Below are 17,550 nucleotides of genomic sequence, written 5' to 3'. Positions count from 1 at the left end.
TTATGGCAGGTAAGGATGTGTGGGATGAGACTAAACAAAAGATCATACAAAAACTAAGAAACTAGACGTGCTTGTTTATGGATATGGATAGCAAAATGCAAGCAGGAAAATGTTTTTAGCCCCTTTATTTTTATGTATAGGTCAGACATATTTTTATCAACCAGAGGAGAAGTTTTGGACAATAATTAATAAAGAGTTGAAGGAATTTATAGGGGGAGGGTGTCAAGGGTCAAGTGAGATATGTTGATCCTTCTAGTAGAACAATGTGGTTTAGGATTACCTGATATGAAGAGAATAGTTTACAGCTACACATTTAAGGCTCATACATATATATATATATATATATATATATATATATATATATATATATATATATATATAAAACACAAGCAGAGAGTTATAATTCAAAGTAGAAAGAGACGATGATGAAACAAAGAGGATATTTAAGAAATAGGGAGAGAGTAGGATTTTGGATGCAGATCCTTAAAGAGAATAACAACAGCCACACATAGAAAATGAAGAAGTTTACATCACCTGGGATCATCCATTACCAACAGTTCAAAAGACAGATGCTAGAAAGCCGGATATAGTGGTCCAAGAAAAGAAGACAAGACTAGCATTGATCACTGAAATTGCCACACCCAGTGACTGCAATGTCTTGTGTACAGAGAGACACAAAGTCATAAAATATCAGGATCTGCAGGCAGAAACAAGAGAAATGTGGAATAACGATACCCAGACAGTTCCATTAGTAGTAGGAGCAACAGGTCTTATAAAAGAGAATTTAAAACAGTGTAAGAAACTTCTCTGTGTGGAAGATTTTCAGTCCATATATTTCTAGTTAATCACTGTATATTAATCAGATCAGACAATAGTAGTAGAAGTAGCGAACGTAAACTCGTCAAGTCAAAAAGTAATAATAGAAAATATATAATTCTACAGTATTAATAAGTATTCGAAAGTAATCCAAGCAAGGCAGGCAGTCTGTTTCCAGTCGAAAATCCTTTATTAAGTACACAGACAAGCGATCCAAGTAAAACAAAAATAGAGTAATAATTTCCTCACAAGCTTTCTAAATATATATATATACTTTTTATCAGGCATGGGAGTGGTTTACTGTGCTGTAAAACAAAGTGTTATTGGTACACATGTTAAATTCACATCCCTTCCCCCATCAGTGTGACATTCGAGCTGGTCCTGTCCTACCTAGTAGCTGTCATAATAATATACAGCCCTAATGTACTTTAATGGTACATCTTATTTAACCAAATTATTAAGTCTGTGATTTTATACAAGGCAATATACTACATGGCTGGAAATATATCAACCTTCATTTTGCAATCAAAAATTATATATAAATATATACATATTACATTTTGCATGTAAAAATCAGTTTCTATTTTCATAACCTATTGTTAACAAAGATCGCTTTCGTCCTTCTAGACTTCTTCAGGTCTGTGTACAAGAACCCTAAAAACCTATATAATTGTATAATTAGTTAGTATTGTTATTACCATCATTTTGAATAAAGTGGAAAAAAGAGAACCAGAAAAAAGTAAAAAAAATATGTATGATGATGGAAACAAAATATACACTTAAATGTCAAATGACGAAAGCGATCTTTGTTAAGTCTAGAAGGATGAAAGCGATCTTTGTTAAGTCAGGAATTTAGAAAAGATTGGGAAGGGAGATTGGATAAGCAATTTACAAAGAAACAATGGAAGGACATATGCATGGCTCCCAAGTATACAGCAAAGTCTGGAAGATTTAGGATTTTTGCTTGGAAGTATTTGCATAGGTATTTTTATCCCCCAAGCAAACTCCAAGGAATGTGTCCTCAGGTAGATAGCAAATGTTGGAGGTTTGATTGGGACGAAAGAGGTAACTGGGATCACATGTTTTGAGAGTGAAATGACTTGGCAGACTTTAAAAATTCCTTACAGAGTACTCTATCAGAAATATTGGACAAATAGGTATAACTAAATAAATGTATTCTTTTGACCTGGGATACAGGGTCTGAATTGTCTAGACGTAGTAAGGGCTTGTTAAGTGTCATTTTGGTAGCTGCCAAAAAAGCAATTACAAGAAAATGGAAATCAAAGTCTAAACCAACTGTATTTGAAGTATTGAATATTATAACAGAGATGAAAGAACTGGAAGTGAGATGTTTAGAAAGTGGCATGAGCAAATTACATAGAAATAAATGAAAACCGTGGGAACGATACATGCAGCATGTTGTTCTGGAGCAGGACCGAAGTCAGGAATTGAGCAATTTACTAAGAATATATTAGAGCTTAATTCTTGTGACAATTTAGGAGGTCAGCTGGGTCTAATGTTTAAATGTGGAAGTTGTAACTACTGTCTCTACATTTTTAAGGGAGACAACATTGTTATTCTCAACTTCCATAAAATCATTTGTGCAACAGGGCATTTTAACTATAATACCATTGGTGTGGTATATTTTGCCAAATGTGGGTCTTCTTCCTCTTTTTATGTAGGCAGCACAGAGAGATGACTGAATAAGATAATTTATGCATATTTGTATTGCATGTCAAAGCATAATGAAACTAATGTACTATCTAACATTTATTGTTTTATCATAATATTAAGAAGTTTTATTTCTTTATATTGGAAAAGGTAACAAAACCTGACAGGGATGGTATAAGGAAATTATTTCACAAATAAGACTTAACATCATGATTTGTATTTAAGTATTTAAAGAACATTTTGGTAGAAATTGTTATTTCGGATAAAGTCCAGTTTCACTTTGGATAAAAAGTGCTAAAATCAGTTTCTACAAAAAGATTTTTAGTGGCAATGCATTGTTTGCTTCATTTTATGAATTTTGGATTATATTAGTACATCTAGTGGGCTGCTTCTTATTGGTTTACATATATAAATCGAGATTGACTTGTGTGTGTGTGTGTGTGTGTGTGTGTGTGTGTGTGTGTATATATATATATATATATATGCACACAGTTAGTAAAAATATGTTTGTACGCATACAATCTGTGTATAGACAGATCAACTTGCACATTATCACATTGCCATGTCCTAATAGACAGACAGCCATGTACATGTGTTGTTGATAAGTGTCTGCCTTTATCGGGCAAAGCAAACAAATGAATGCATTTCTTTCCCAAAATCTTTACTTATTAACTGGATAAATACTGTATAGACAGGCAGTTTACCATAACCAATTGCCTGGTATATTTCTGGGAGGAAAATCCCTAGAGTTTCTAGAGGAAAGCCTGCTAAGTCAAATGATAGCCACACAAACTGCATCTGTACTCTGACTGCAAGAAAAGAATGAATCCCAGATCCAGATAAAGATGTCTTACCAGAGCCATTCTGAATTTTCCCAAGATGACTCAGACGTATTCTGATGATTATACTATTGAGGAAGTCCCAGATTCTACATAAACAGGTTCTTGTACATCTCAGTATAGGTCTTAAACAAAAAGCAGGCCTGAATGGCCACAGCCTCATACCTGTAGGGTTGCTCCTGTAAAACCTGGTAGATGCTGAGAAGGAAAGTTTCATTTTCATAACCCCCTCTAGTGCAGTCCTTATAGATGCGAAACTCTGCTGCTGTCACTGCCTCTCCTTCTGGTATCTGGGACAGGTTAAATTTGAATTCTCTGTAATGTTGCCAGTGAGATGAAAACTCTCCATCATTCTCAACTACAAAAAACAAAACGAATAATAAATAAATAAATAAATAAATAAATAAATAAATAAATAAAGATGCAGGCTATGTCATAATGTTTCTATTAGAATGAATTTGAAAGGTATGCCTAGTCGTAGCTGATACTGCTTTATCGTTTTCTTTCTGGGTATACGTGAAAACTAAACAAATTGCTCCTTATCATCTGATACATAGATATTGCTATTTGGTTTCAAACCCATACCTCCAGCTTTGCAGTGTAATGCCTTACCAACTGCATTTTATTATCTGCTCAGTTCTGGTGAATTAAAAATAGCAACTGGAAAATAGGAAATTCTTAGACAGTTTTAATATCATGCAAAAGACGTTTGCAGCCACATCCAAATATGCTGTAGATAATGCCTCAGCAATTTTATGTTCTATTGTTAACCAGAGCATTTAAAAAAAATGTTAATTCCGTTGTAAATACTGCAATTTTTACTGAGGTGATCCTGCATACTACGGCATAACAGCAGAGCCGAAATACTACATAATGTGCTTTAGGAGAATTTATTTGTTCTGACAGTTTAGTACAGAAGTTAAGACTAAGGGTTAGTAAACCTACATCCAATTACAGCACTGAGTTTGATTCTCCAAACTTCTGTTACTCTGGCCAAGTCATGTAACCAGTCATTGTTCTTGTGTTGTCCTAGAAAAAGAGATGTCTGTACAGTGGACTTTTCAAATGCACCTATGAATCTCAGCAGTATCGACTGGAGTCTGTAATAGACTCAGTGTCATTCTACATCACAGCCCCTTATCAAGTTGCCATGAATTTTGTTATGCATCAGTCATGCAGTTATAGAATATTTTGGGGAACTAAAGGAGTTTGCTAGGACATTTGAAGAGCATACGTTCATAATGCTCAAACATGGTGTTACTCTAAGAACTTAAATGCAGTAATAATGTGCTTTAATTAGTTGCTTTCATTAAATGCTACATTACATGCAGTGCTAATACTTCTCACCTTCTACTAATGTAACTGCTAGGCCATTAATACAGCTCAAGATATGTCATCTCTATGAGATTTGCAGGCATATCTCAGAACCTGCACACATTAAAATAGGAACACAGTCTCCTGCAAAGTAGGAACATCCAGCTAAAAATCTAAATAGCTAATTATTATAAAATTTGAATACCAAACAGCACAGAACACTTCCCACTTTCAATAGGAATGTGGAACTCTACACAGAAATACTTGTATAAAAGCAGAGAGTGATAAAAATGAAAAATATAAGTACATTATAATAGGTTCATATGCTCACTGGTAAGTATTAGTCTAGCTGCCCTTGTGGGTGACTTTAAGCATAGCCAGTATTCATTTTGCTACTCAAAAACAACCTACCCATTTGGTTATTGGCCTTGCCCATCACATGGTTGATAATTATATAGTACTCCTAGTGAAAATAAATGAGATTGTACCATAGATAATTTGAGGGGACCCTTGCATAGGATAAAGCATTTAAGAGCTGTCTCTGTCTATTAGTAGTACAGGGGGCAGTCCTGGGGTAAATTTACTTTTCCCTTCCATAGATCTAAGTTGCAGTTGAATATGGATAGGGATGGACTTTGTTTTATGACGTCTGTTCCATAGTAGCACTATCCTCTGCAAGATATAGCTGTCCCTTTAAACTGTTCTGTTGATGTTGTAAAAGAGGTTTAGATCCCTAGATTGAGTATTTCTGATGCCATTTGACTTGCTGATGTGCAGTAAATCCATCAGTAATGGGCCAGAGGATGCCTTGCATGCCAGACACAGGTCACCTCAGCAGTTTGAAGGATACAGAGTATAGTGACAGGGATTTGAGTTAGTCCATGAAGGACATGTTGTTTAGGCCTTGTATCTTTTTAGTAAGGTATTTCTATGGGTGTTCCAGTTTGTTTGTGTCTGGATAGAGACATGTCATAGGGGGGCAGTATACTCAATGACTGGCCCAATGAGGGCTGAGTAAGCGGGGGCAATGACATCCCTAGATCTATACACAATTCCTTTGTTTATAGGCTGTGCAATATAGAAGGACTTTCTTACAACAATGAACATATTGTTAAAAAGTGAAGTCACTGTCCACATAAGTTCTCAAATCCTGAAGAACTGGGTCAACTCTTAGGGGCATATTGCCAATGTGGTAATTTCCTGGAGTAGATAACTTCCCAAAGGATACCATAATGCATTTTTTGGCATTTTAGTTTCAGTCTATGATTTTGGCACCAATTATTTATTTGGGACAAACCTTCCTGCAGGATGGCTTAAGTCATTTGATGATTCAATGGCTGTTCCCAGCTTGCACTCATCTCCAAACTTAGTCAGCCTAAGCCCTTTGGTATTGGCTTTTACTTCAGAAAAGTCAGCACCAACAGGACAGGTCCCATTACAGAACCACTGGGGGACTGCACTGGTGACTGGTCTCTTTGTGGAAGTAACTCCCCCTATTTTGATTATCCAGCTCCTATCTGTGAACCAGTTGGCAATCCAGTGAGTGACATAGTTATTTCCAGTTTATTTAGCCTTTCTACTATGCCTGAGTGGTGAATTGTCTCAAAAGCTTTGGCCAAGTCGAGGTATATGGTGTGGACCTTTTTGACTTCATCCATTGCTTTGTTGACCTTTTCAACTTATCCATACCACTAACCCCAAAACCACAAGGAAAATGTATGCAAACAGTAGATGCGTCCTTTGTCTGTATCAGTACCAAACATACTGGTAAAACTAATCAAAAAAGTTTTCTTGAACCTGTGGCAATTGAAGAACTCCCCCTAAAGAAACATAATCTACCCCGACTTTCCATAATTAGTCTATACTTGGCAGGTTTATAATATTTGCGCTCTCACATTTATGAGAAATTTTGCTCTATACACAGTTCTGCAAAACATTTTTGATTATTTATAGTATCAATGAACTCCATTTGGACAATTTGTAATGAAAATACATAATGCTGAATGCATTTATAAATGTTTTGACTGTGTCTTTCTCTTTTAACCTTGCAGCAAATAAAATGACTTGAGGGTTATTAGATGGTTGTTGCAGAAACGTCAAAGTGAAAAATATACCTTCATAAAGAAGTAAAGCAGTTCTGTTTGCTGCACTAGTTGTGTTAAACTTATCTTCCTTTAACAATGACTTGCAAGGGTACTTAATGTCTTATTTTGATATTTATTTCATTTACAGGACACCTTCAGAAGTAGGAAGAAGCCAGAGCATGCAGTGGAAACCAACGTAATCATGGGGAGGGTGCCCAAATATCGACCCTGTACAGAATGTACTCTCAGCTAAGAACCAAATTGAAGAACCTAGTCCTTTGAGGCACAACTCTGCCACCCTAGATGCCAGCCTTGGTGAATCAGTATGCCTTTGATGTACAAGGCATGAGTATGTGCATTTGTGTATGTCTATATGTGCATATTTATGAGTTCAACCTGTAATGGGTTAATACCTCGTCCAGAATTAGCTTTTCTACTTTCCACCCTGAGTCCTAGGATAAACAACAGCACCCCATGACCCTGAATTGGATTAAAGGGTAGTCAAAAATGAATAAACAAAAAAGAATTTTGCTATTTGTGCAATGCTGTATTCTATAGTTATATCTTATTCTATGGCATTTGTATATATTACATTGAATTTTGTTTAATAGCAGTAATTTATTTTAATAGTTGAATGTAGAAGGTACCTTTCTTAACTTGTTTTTATTTGGTAGGTTTATTAATTATATTGTACCATGTGAGATAAATATTATGGGAAGAATTCAAAAAGATTACCATGAGGTGTACACCTCATGATAACCTTTTGGAATTTAGGGAGAGCTCTACCATAGTGCTTTAGAAGACAACACTGCAGTGGCCTGTCTCTGTGGCCATATTAAATGCTAATTAGGCATTCTGCAGGAGAGCCATATGCTAATTAGCCATGTTTTCTCCTCCAGAAATGTTGGCCAGTCATGGACGTTCTTCTTAATATACACAGCCAAAGCTCAAATTCTCTTATTGCAGTATATGTAAGTGCCAGTGAGTTTAGCAGACAGGTAGTGTTGGGATGTGCCTGCATGTATGTATGTGCATGTGCAAATATAAGTGTTAATTTGTGTCTTTCTGGCAACTTGAACTTGCATGGAGGGGTTGGTGAGGAGGTAGGTTAGGAGTGTGTATTTGGATGGATGGAAGAGTATGTCTGTGAGTGTTATTCGGTGGGGAGGGGCTTTGAGTGTCTGTGTGTGTGTATATGTGTGTGTGTGTGTGTGTGTGTGTGTGTGTGTGTGTGTGTGTGTGTGTGTGTGTGTGTGTATGTATTTGGGTATGGTAGTGGCTGTGATTTCTGCATACTGCACCAGATTAATGAGAAAATACTTCAACATTGTTAGGGGGCACTAGACACCTGGGAAAACTCTTAACATTGTGCATTAACTGCCCTTGACAAAGATGCGTGCTGGTGGAAACCCCCTAGACACCAGGGATACCTCCTGTATATCATGCCTCAAAGGTACTTAAACAAATGCAGGGTCAGAGGATCACTTGACACCAGGGATACTCAGCATTTTATGTCTAAAAGACATTAAGAAAAAAAGACAACTGGGGTCAGGAACACTAGGCATGAGGAGAAACTACAATGTGTGCCTTAAAGGCACTGAATTCAAACCCTGCACCCTCCCATCAAGGGTATTGGTCCTTTGCACTACCCGTAGACACCAGGGGGACAACATGAAACTACAACTTACAACCTGAAAAAAGAAAATTAAAGCAGAATGGAAGGGGGATGCTTTGAACCCTGTACTCTTACCACAGGAGACAGCAGCATAAGCTAGTGCATCATTTTTTACAACATAATGAGGATCTAGGAGATTTTTCAAGGACTGCAACAGTTCTTAAGTTTGAAAGAGAGGGACAGGGTACAAAAGCATGTCTCTCAAACCATGTAGCACAAATAATAATGTGGGGACAAAGACTCATAGACAGGGACACATTTGAATTATTCCTCTTATAAAATTAGAGAGTCATTAGAATTACATATTTTGTATTAATGCATTTACAAAAGGATATGAAGTCTAACATTCAAGTCTGTCATTTGCAAGAAAACCAGAAATTGTATGAGGAGCAATTCAAAACTGTAATGCTAAAACATGGACATAATATGAAAATCCTGACAGTCAAGACATATGCCTATAACAGGCAATAACAGACGTGTACTGTAAAATAAGGGACAATTGGGAAGGATAGAATGTGTTCATGTTGGGGGGGTCAGGATAAAACTGGGAGGAACACTACGTGACATCAAGCAGAATATTTAAAATGTGACTTGGACTCCCTTATACAGTTAATAGAGCTACAGGCCTAACATCTGCACAGCAGAAAGTACAAACCAGTAATGCCTGGCAATATTGACTGACTAGTCATCCATGATTTCTGAGGACAGGAAAAACATCTGGGATATGTGGGGTGTGTGTGTGTGTGTGTGTGTGTGTGTGTGTGTGTGTGTGTGTGTGTGTGTGTGTGTGTGTGTGTGTGTTTGAATGTGTGCTTGTGGTTGAAATTATGAACTGGGTGGGGGGTGCCTGGGCCAACAAGATACATGGGCCATCGGTGTTAACTACCTCAGGAAAGTGCTGATAAATGGTACTTAATGGTGATTCAGAGACATGCAAATTTGCCCATAATGAGGTCTTTCCTCATGGCGGCTAATGTTTCTCTGAATTGCAAAATACTGCAACACTTAATATGAGTGCTGGAGATCATTTAGAATTCATGTATATGTTGTGCTTAGCTTTATATTCTGGTATTATTACCCTAACTTAAAGGAAGAAAAATACACTGTTAAGATAATTGTCTCTAATGTGCTCTCTCTCTCTCTTCTCTTGCTCTCTTTCTCTCTGTTGTTGTTTTTATTAATACATAAGAAAAAAGTTTAATTGGAAGTAGCTTGTTTCTTTTTTTTTCCTATTTACTGATTCCTTATGTTGCATAAACTTTGTATTCAACTTTACATATTTATTTTGAACAGGAGGCCAATTTTTGATGACTAGCAAACTAAACTTTGATTATGCCGTCATAGAAGTGCAAGTACAAAGACACTTGGGAGCATATCTAGCTTGAAACAAACACAAGCACTGATAAGGAGTATTTAATTGTTCAAAACCACAGTTAATGTAGTTCTTATAAATGCAAAATACTGCTCTGCCTTTTAAGTCTTCTGAATGTTTCCTTATTTAAAATGTCTATAAATGTTTCCACAGTCTTCTCTCATTTGATCATTATGTTTTGTCTTTTTTTTCTGACAGTCATTTGTGTAAGAACTTCTGAATATTGTTTGCACACTCCTTATAAGGCATTCTAGAAATGTTGCATTTTTCCATGATTATTAACCATTCAAGTGCAGTAGGGCAGGGAAAATAGAGTACTAAAGCTTGTTAGTATTATCAAGTTAAATAACATATATCAAGCACTACATTGTGTATTGTATACATAGGTCAAGATTTTCTGATTGAAATTTAAAAATTGTGTAAGATATTATCACTCACAAATGCTATAGGAAGTATTTGAAATAAGGCCCAAACAGGAAACAAAAAAGGCAAACATGGTTAAAGCATTTGCCTTAAAGGCAGGTAGCAGAAACAATTAGTTGCAAAGATATGAGAAAGAAAAAATAGCATTCATCCTTATAACATGGCATTCTAGGAATTACGTAATTAAAACAATACAATGTTCGACAAAGGGGGTCAGTACTGCTATGCCAGGTTACTGATAATACCTGCTAGAGCCATATGTTTTTCTGTATATTATTGCATCATTATGTTCAGGGTACTTCTGACTCAAGTGCTGAAATGGTACTGGAGAAACAGATGCTTCCACTCTCAAATGTCAGTGGGAATATCTCAGAGTAATTCTTCAGGCAGGAATGTTACTGTAGTCTGAGCAGTATTGTATATGATGAATCAACTATCATTGTAGATTAAATAACATGCTTGCCTGTATATTTATTGTATTTACTTATTTGTTAACTAGGTAAGTAGGCTGTTCATTGAAACAATTTCATTCATAACATGGGCACAAAGAAAGGATAAAAAAAGAGTACAAAGTTGTATAAAATATGCATGCATTGAGGTTTCTTATACTCCAAAGATTTTAGTGAAAATTATGCAAAGTATTACCAGAATTTTTATCAACTTAATATTCAGTTTGTCTGAAATTACTTCAAATGTTCCAGATTTAAGGAAATAAAACACAAATGGATAGGCACACATTGGGTTGGAACAACTTTGGAAATAAACATATGTGACAAATTTTATCATGCAGTTTTCCTTGCTTAAGCATACATCCGGTATGAATTAATTTGGAAATAAACAAAAGTGATACTACTATTGCAACACATGGATTGCTCTGGTTAGGGGATACAATGAAAAAGTTCATAGGGATAGCTGATGAAGTGACAATTCTTTAAGTATTAATTGAATTAAACTATTAGTGTGGTTCGCTTGTTAGACAGTAAGAGGTCAGCTAAGGAGATGACTGGTAAAGAAGAGGCAACAATAGGGCTACCAAGTATCACTAAGTATCAGAAGGGTGACAGGCTATAATCAGTGGGTGTGAGATGAAGATGGGGGTGTGCTTCAGGAAAATGCAGCTCCTGACCACTTTATAGAAGTTTTGGGTGCTGGGGTGCAGGATAGATTTTATAGTTAGTGCTGAAAAGTTGGTAGCATATCAGTAGTTAGTACTTTGATTGGCAGTAAGATTAGAAGGAATGAAAATAAATAAACTAAATTGCATTTATAAGCAACTATGTGGTCATCAAAGGGCCACCATGAGGCATGGAAACATGGACATTTATTTAGTTCCTAGGTGTTAACTAGGGTAACCACCACCTTTCAAACCTAGCCTTGCATCCCAAATCTCTAACAAGTTCTGGTACCATTGATAAGTGTAAGCAGGGGTTTGGAAGATGAAACGTTTACAAGCAGGAGGCTGGGAGACAAACCATTTACAGGCTGCCTGTGACAAACCAGGGATGACTTTCTTGTTCCATATCCAATTTTCCAAGTTACACTTGAATTGGCTTAAGACAGCTTAAGGAAGAACTCTGCTTCACATGGATGGGGAGTCTGTTCCAGAGAAGGAGTATTCTGGGATACATATCTGTCTCTTCAGCTTCAGCATGTCCTCTTTATATCACAAGCAAGGGTTAAGTCTTTAGAATGGGTAATTCTGGTGCTGATTGTTTTGTAGATATGCAGAAGGCTTATCAGGGTGGGGTCTGTGGGGTCTGGTAATGCCTTGTATGTCAGGCATAGATCTCCCTTCAACAGCCTATAGGAGACAGAATACAGGGATAGGACCTTGAGGCTGTCTGCATAAAACATGTTACTTACTCCCTATCTTCTTTTAATGAGGAAACTCTTTGGACATTTTAATTGATGGATATGCCTGATTAGGTATATACCAAAGGAGGTATTGTACTCAATGATAGATTTGATGAATGCTGAATACAATGGAAAAATGACTTCATTGGACTTAGATGCCATGCCTTTATTTTATAAGTTACACAACATAGAATGATTCCCTCTGATTCCTCACTACTGTAGACATGTGATGATCAAAGGCTAGATTACAGTCTATGTGTGCCCCCAAGTCCCTACTGGGTCAACTTTTAGGGGTGTGTTTTCAATATGATAGTTACCAGGGGTGGATGACATCCCAGAGGATACTATTATGCATTTCTTGCCGTTTGGATTTAGTCCATGGCTCTGACACAAGGTATTTGTTTGTGCCAGCCTTTCCTGGAGAACATTTGTGTTGGTGAGGGAATTCTATAACTACTCCTAATTTTATAATCAGCTGAGAATTTAGTCAGTCAGAGGCCAATGACATTGGCCTTAACTTCAGAAAAATGTCAACAAGGAGAAGACCCAGACCTATCCCTGAGGGAGTCTGCTTGCGACTGGCTTCTCTGTGTCAAATGCCTTGGCAGGTCAAGGTATGCAGTGTGAACCATTTTGCCCTCATCTATTGCTTTGGTGACCATCTCAAAGAAGTCTGTCAGGTTGAGCAGGCATGACCTGTCCTTAATGAAACCAAATCATATTGGGCCCAATGTCTGCAGTTTTTCCTGTGTCATTAATGATCATTTCCATGATACTTTTTCATGGCTTTGCATATGAGACTAGTGAGACGTATGGGTCTGTGGTTTTCAGGGTCTGCAGATGGCCCACCTCTGTGCAGAGGGATGCCTGCTGCTGTTGTTCTCCATTCATGAGGCACAAAGCCTGTTTGGAGGCTACAGTTAAATAGCAGTTCCAGAGGGCCTGACAGGTCATGTTTTCTGCTATTTAGAAGACATTCTGGAATATTCTCTGGGCCCATTGATGCAGTGGTTTTTGGTGTTAGGGAGAGCATTAAGAACGTGTTCCCCAGTGATAGCAGGCGGAGTTATATTTGATGGTGAGAAAAGGTAAAGTTGGAGCTGAATTTGTCAGCCAGAAGGTTTGCTATATCTTCTGGCTCAGTATAGGTGGCTCCATTAACAATGAGTGCTGCACATAATTGTGTATTGCCTTTGAGGTTACAGACATAGCTAAACAGGACAATGCACTTGAGCTTATCCATGTTCATATCACCATAGGCAAAATCCCATACCACTTCCTTGCAAGCTATAGGTCACCCTCAATGACCCAGGAAACCAATAACACATATTTAAACATATTGGAAACAATCGCTATCCAACTCAATACCATAGTCATGGGTAACTTTAATTATCCTACTGACACCAAATTATAGACACAGAGATTCTTGCATTTTGTAAATACAAACTCCCTGGACCAGATTGTCAGTACACCAACCAAGGGTACAAACATACTGGATCTAGGAAGGACAAATTTACTAAAGATTTGGCTTTGCTAGAATTTATTTGTCCTGTGAGTTGTTTGTTTAGTTTGATGAAATTGCTTTTATCCTACTGGGTACTCCACTTCTACTAGGTTGGCTTGTTTTTGAGTTAGTTCTGTACTTCTTCTGGTGAGTACAGATGCCTCTATGTAGCCATTAACATGTTTTTATAGGGTTTCTGTAAACAGTTCCACATAGGCAGCAGTGTTCTCAAGGTTTATGGTAGCTTGAAATTTTGCCAGGTTATCACTTAATAGTACAAAGTTAGCCTTAAGAGTAGTCCCTGAAAATTCCAGGGTTAGATGGGGTTCCAGGTTTTATTTTTACTTCAGAGGAAAACATTTTGTGGTCTGACCTTACCAGAAGAGACATTACAATAGGGGATGTGCAGCACTATCCCATATCTGTGAGGACCAGATCCAGTATGTTTGCAGCCTTGGTTAGTGTATTGGCAATCTTCTGCAGGGAGTCTGTGTTTACAAAATGCAGGAATCTTTGTGCCTGTACATTTGGTGTTGTATATGATTCTCAGTTAATAGTGGGGTAAATAAAGTCACCCATAAATATGGTATTGGGTTGGATAGCGATTGTTTCCAGTAAGTTTAAACACATATTATAGGTTTCTTGGGTCATAGAGGCAGATCTGTAGCTTGCAAGGAAGTGGTATGGGATTTTGCCTATAGTGATTTGAATGTGGAGAAGCTCAAGTGCATTGTCCAGTTTCGCCAGCTTTGAGGTGTATTTATTTTTTATGTAAATCAAGACACCTCCACCTTTAGTCCCTATCTGTGTAGTAGCTAGTCTAAATATTTGGAAGGCATTATAGCTTTGCACTGCTGGTGTGCTCTCCATGACTGTAAACCATGTCTCAGTGACTGCGCAGACATCAGCATCCTCTAGGGTGAGGAGGGCTTGTAGGGAGTGGAGGTTTTTGTTTCGACTCCTACCATTGAGCAGCAACACCTTTAGAATTTCTTGTTTTTTGATTTGCTATGTTGGAAGTAATTTCTATTTGCAATTGCCTAAAAAAGGCACTATAGGGGAGGACAATATTTTTGCTAATATTTGAAAGCCTAGAGGGAGGAGGTGCTGACCATCCCTGACAAAGCAGCATGGTCTGTTGACCATCTCTTCCATACTGACAAATATTACAACCCCTTAGAATGACACCAGAAACTAAGTCAATTATTAAAATCAGCCATCTTCTGTTCATATTGTGGCATCTTCCTTGGAGAAGGTAAAATGCTGCTCTATGCTAGACCTTTGACACAAATTTGAGAGCTCCATGTCTCTGTTCTTATATTCTAGGGAGGTGCATCTCAGGTCATTTACATGCACATAGACTATGACTGAATCATACCAGTAACTATAGTCCAATGACCTAAGTGCATGTGCAATGTGATGGATCCTGGCCCCTGATAAGCAACTGACAGTGACTTTCTCCTTACTCACCCTGGTGAGAGGGACATCATTGTGCCCCACAATGGAGTCTACACTGACCAGAATATTGGATTATGGGGTAGGTTGTTGTATGACCTTAGTAGAGTTTCCAAGAGATGTGGCTGTATGATTATGAAGACGTTTTTTCTCACATAGCTTGTAGAAGCGTAGTCTTTGGAAGGTCAGAATGTCATCATCTTGCGATCTTACAGAGCAGAGGGTTAATCTTAGTACTATGTTTTTGCAGAGTAGTTGTACATAATTTTGTCAGTGAAAGAGGAAAGGAGTAGGCTGTAATATATAGTAACACAGAGCCAATTAGTTCTTTGCTGTACAGTTAGTGTAGTGCAGTGAAGGTGTAGTCTTGGAGAGAGATTAACAAAACCACAAATGCTTTTTATGGATGTTCAGATGCTGCAGGTATTCTTTGTGCAGAGGAAGGTGATTAGGGGAAGAGCATATTCTAATATAGATATTAACACTTTTTATTTTGCAATATCATTCATGTCTTATAAAGAGGAGTGGCTATAAACTGTGTATGCTGCTCCAGCTTTAGAGTTAACTCCTGTAACAATGTGCTCTGTGTGGTTTTTGAAGGCCAGGGATGGGTTTTGTGTTAGTCCAATGTATTATATGTTTGAGCCTGAGTAATTATGGCATAGAATGTTTACTGGAGTAAAAAAGTTTCATTTTTGATGTATACTGAATAACACTGTGGCATTATGAGGTAATTGGAAAGATGACTGCCTGAGAGCCACAGACAGAGTTAGTAACATGTTTTTGCCACTTGTTTTTGTAGAAGCTGCGGACTGACTTGAGTGGTGAGGAACAAAGTCATCTGCATATGGAGTCATTGCTGGGTACTGTTTTCATTGTGAATTTCTTTCTAAAAAGTAAAAATAAGACAGAATTCAGGACCCATGGCTAAGGGCAGATCTGTGAGGTATTGCAGCAGTGTAGGTAGTTTTACTGGTGACTGAGAGCTATTCCACTTACCTGCCAAGTGATTTTGTTGGTAATCATCATAATGTCAAGTCAGAACATGGAAGAGACCAATGTGTTCATTGCTTGATATGCAAGTGGAGCTTGTTTTATAGGCAGGAGATTCTTTGGGGGAGAAACTTTTACCACCAAGAGGTCTTGTTTATATTGCAATGAATGTTGAGGTCTTTCAGGTGAGTATTTTTAACATTACCAATATTTCTCAACTGGATGATGTCTACTGGACAGGACCTTTCATTGCCAGAAGGTGAGTCAGAGATCTCTTTGCCAGAATGAGACAGAGGAAAGCAAGTGGGTTTATCATTTCTCCAGACAGCTAAAGGAGTACAGACTTTGGAATTTAAGTTAGAAAATGTTGTGGTCTTTTTACCTGGGCAAGGTGTTTGGAGTGGTATATTCCAAACAGAGCACCATATTCTTTGTTTTGTGTGATGAGGAAATAATAGAGGGGAATTATGACATCCTTCAGCCTGCAGGATATATCCTTGGTAATTAACTGGGTAAGGCAGAAAGATTTCCTGACTTTAACTGATATATGATGACTAAAGAACAATGCATTGCTGATGAAGGTACCTCAATTGCTAATGACAAATTCACTCTCTAAAGCCAAGAATACAGCATCCATGGGACCAGATGACATCCCGGGCTGTGTACTACATGAACTACAATATGAACTGGCACCTCACCTAAGTGTCATGTTTAATCATAGCCTCACCTCAGGTTTTGTGCCCACTGAGTGGCGCAGAGCTACAGTTATCCCAGTCCACAAGGGGGGATCCACCTTGGATCCCGGAAACTACCGTCTCATCTGTCTGACAAGCCTTATCTGCAAGGCCATGGAGCGTATTATCATGGAACTTATAAACAAAGACATTGGCAACCTTCAAACACTGGACCCCACCCAGTTTGGGTTTGTGAAGGGCCGATCTTGTCTCCTGAACCTGATTGACTTCTTTGAATCAGTCTCCAGAGCCATGGACAAGGGTAAGGTGGTCCACACAGCCTATCTAGACCTTGCCAAGGCCTTTGACACCATCCCCCACTCTGGAATCATAGATAAACTTACTAAGTTGGGTATTAATCCCTATGTCACCCAATGGGTTGCTAAATGGCTTACTGATAGAACCCACACTGTAAAAGTAGCCGACTCCAAATCCAGCTCCAGACAAGTGACAAGTGGAGTACCTCAGGGTTCAGTCCTGGGGCCGCTCTTGTTTGGCATCTACTTCTCTGAAGTACAGGTCAACACTAAGGGACTCTGGCTAACAAAGTTTGCAGATGACTGCAAACTGGGAGCCATTATTGAATCCCCAAATGATGTGGATACTCTACAAAAGAGCCTTACAGAAACAGATGCTTGGTGCCAGAGCCATGGGCTCAAGTTCAATGCCAAGAAATGTATTGTTATCCCCTTTGGGAAAAAACATGTATCCATGAATTACCATATAGGTGGCAGTACACTAAACACAGAAAGTGTGATAAGAGACTTAGGGACACAGGTGGACAGTGGTCTCACCTTCGATAACCACATCGCCACA

General features: G+C 38.0%; 1 protein-coding gene across 1 annotated transcript in view; it reads right to left on the bottom strand.

The window, feature by feature from the left end:
* BMP6 (bone morphogenetic protein 6) overlaps positions 1-17,550 on the bottom strand; it is a 1,112,490-nt gene that overhangs the window by 555,212 nt on the left and 539,728 nt on the right. The window contains exon 2 of the mRNA XM_044065417.1: positions 3,492-3,684. Within this exon, the coding sequence (XP_043921352.1) occupies positions 3,492-3,684 (193 nt within the window). The remainder of the gene's footprint in view (positions 1-3,491; positions 3,685-17,550) is intronic.

This window comes from Protopterus annectens, chromosome 3.part0 (genome assembly GCF_019279795.1).
Source record: "Protopterus annectens isolate FY-2018-M chromosome 3.part0, PAN1.0, whole genome shotgun sequence".
Classification (NCBI taxonomy): domain Eukaryota; kingdom Metazoa; phylum Chordata; order Ceratodontiformes; family Protopteridae; genus Protopterus; species Protopterus annectens.
This window is presented reverse-complemented; position numbering and strand designations above follow the sequence as displayed.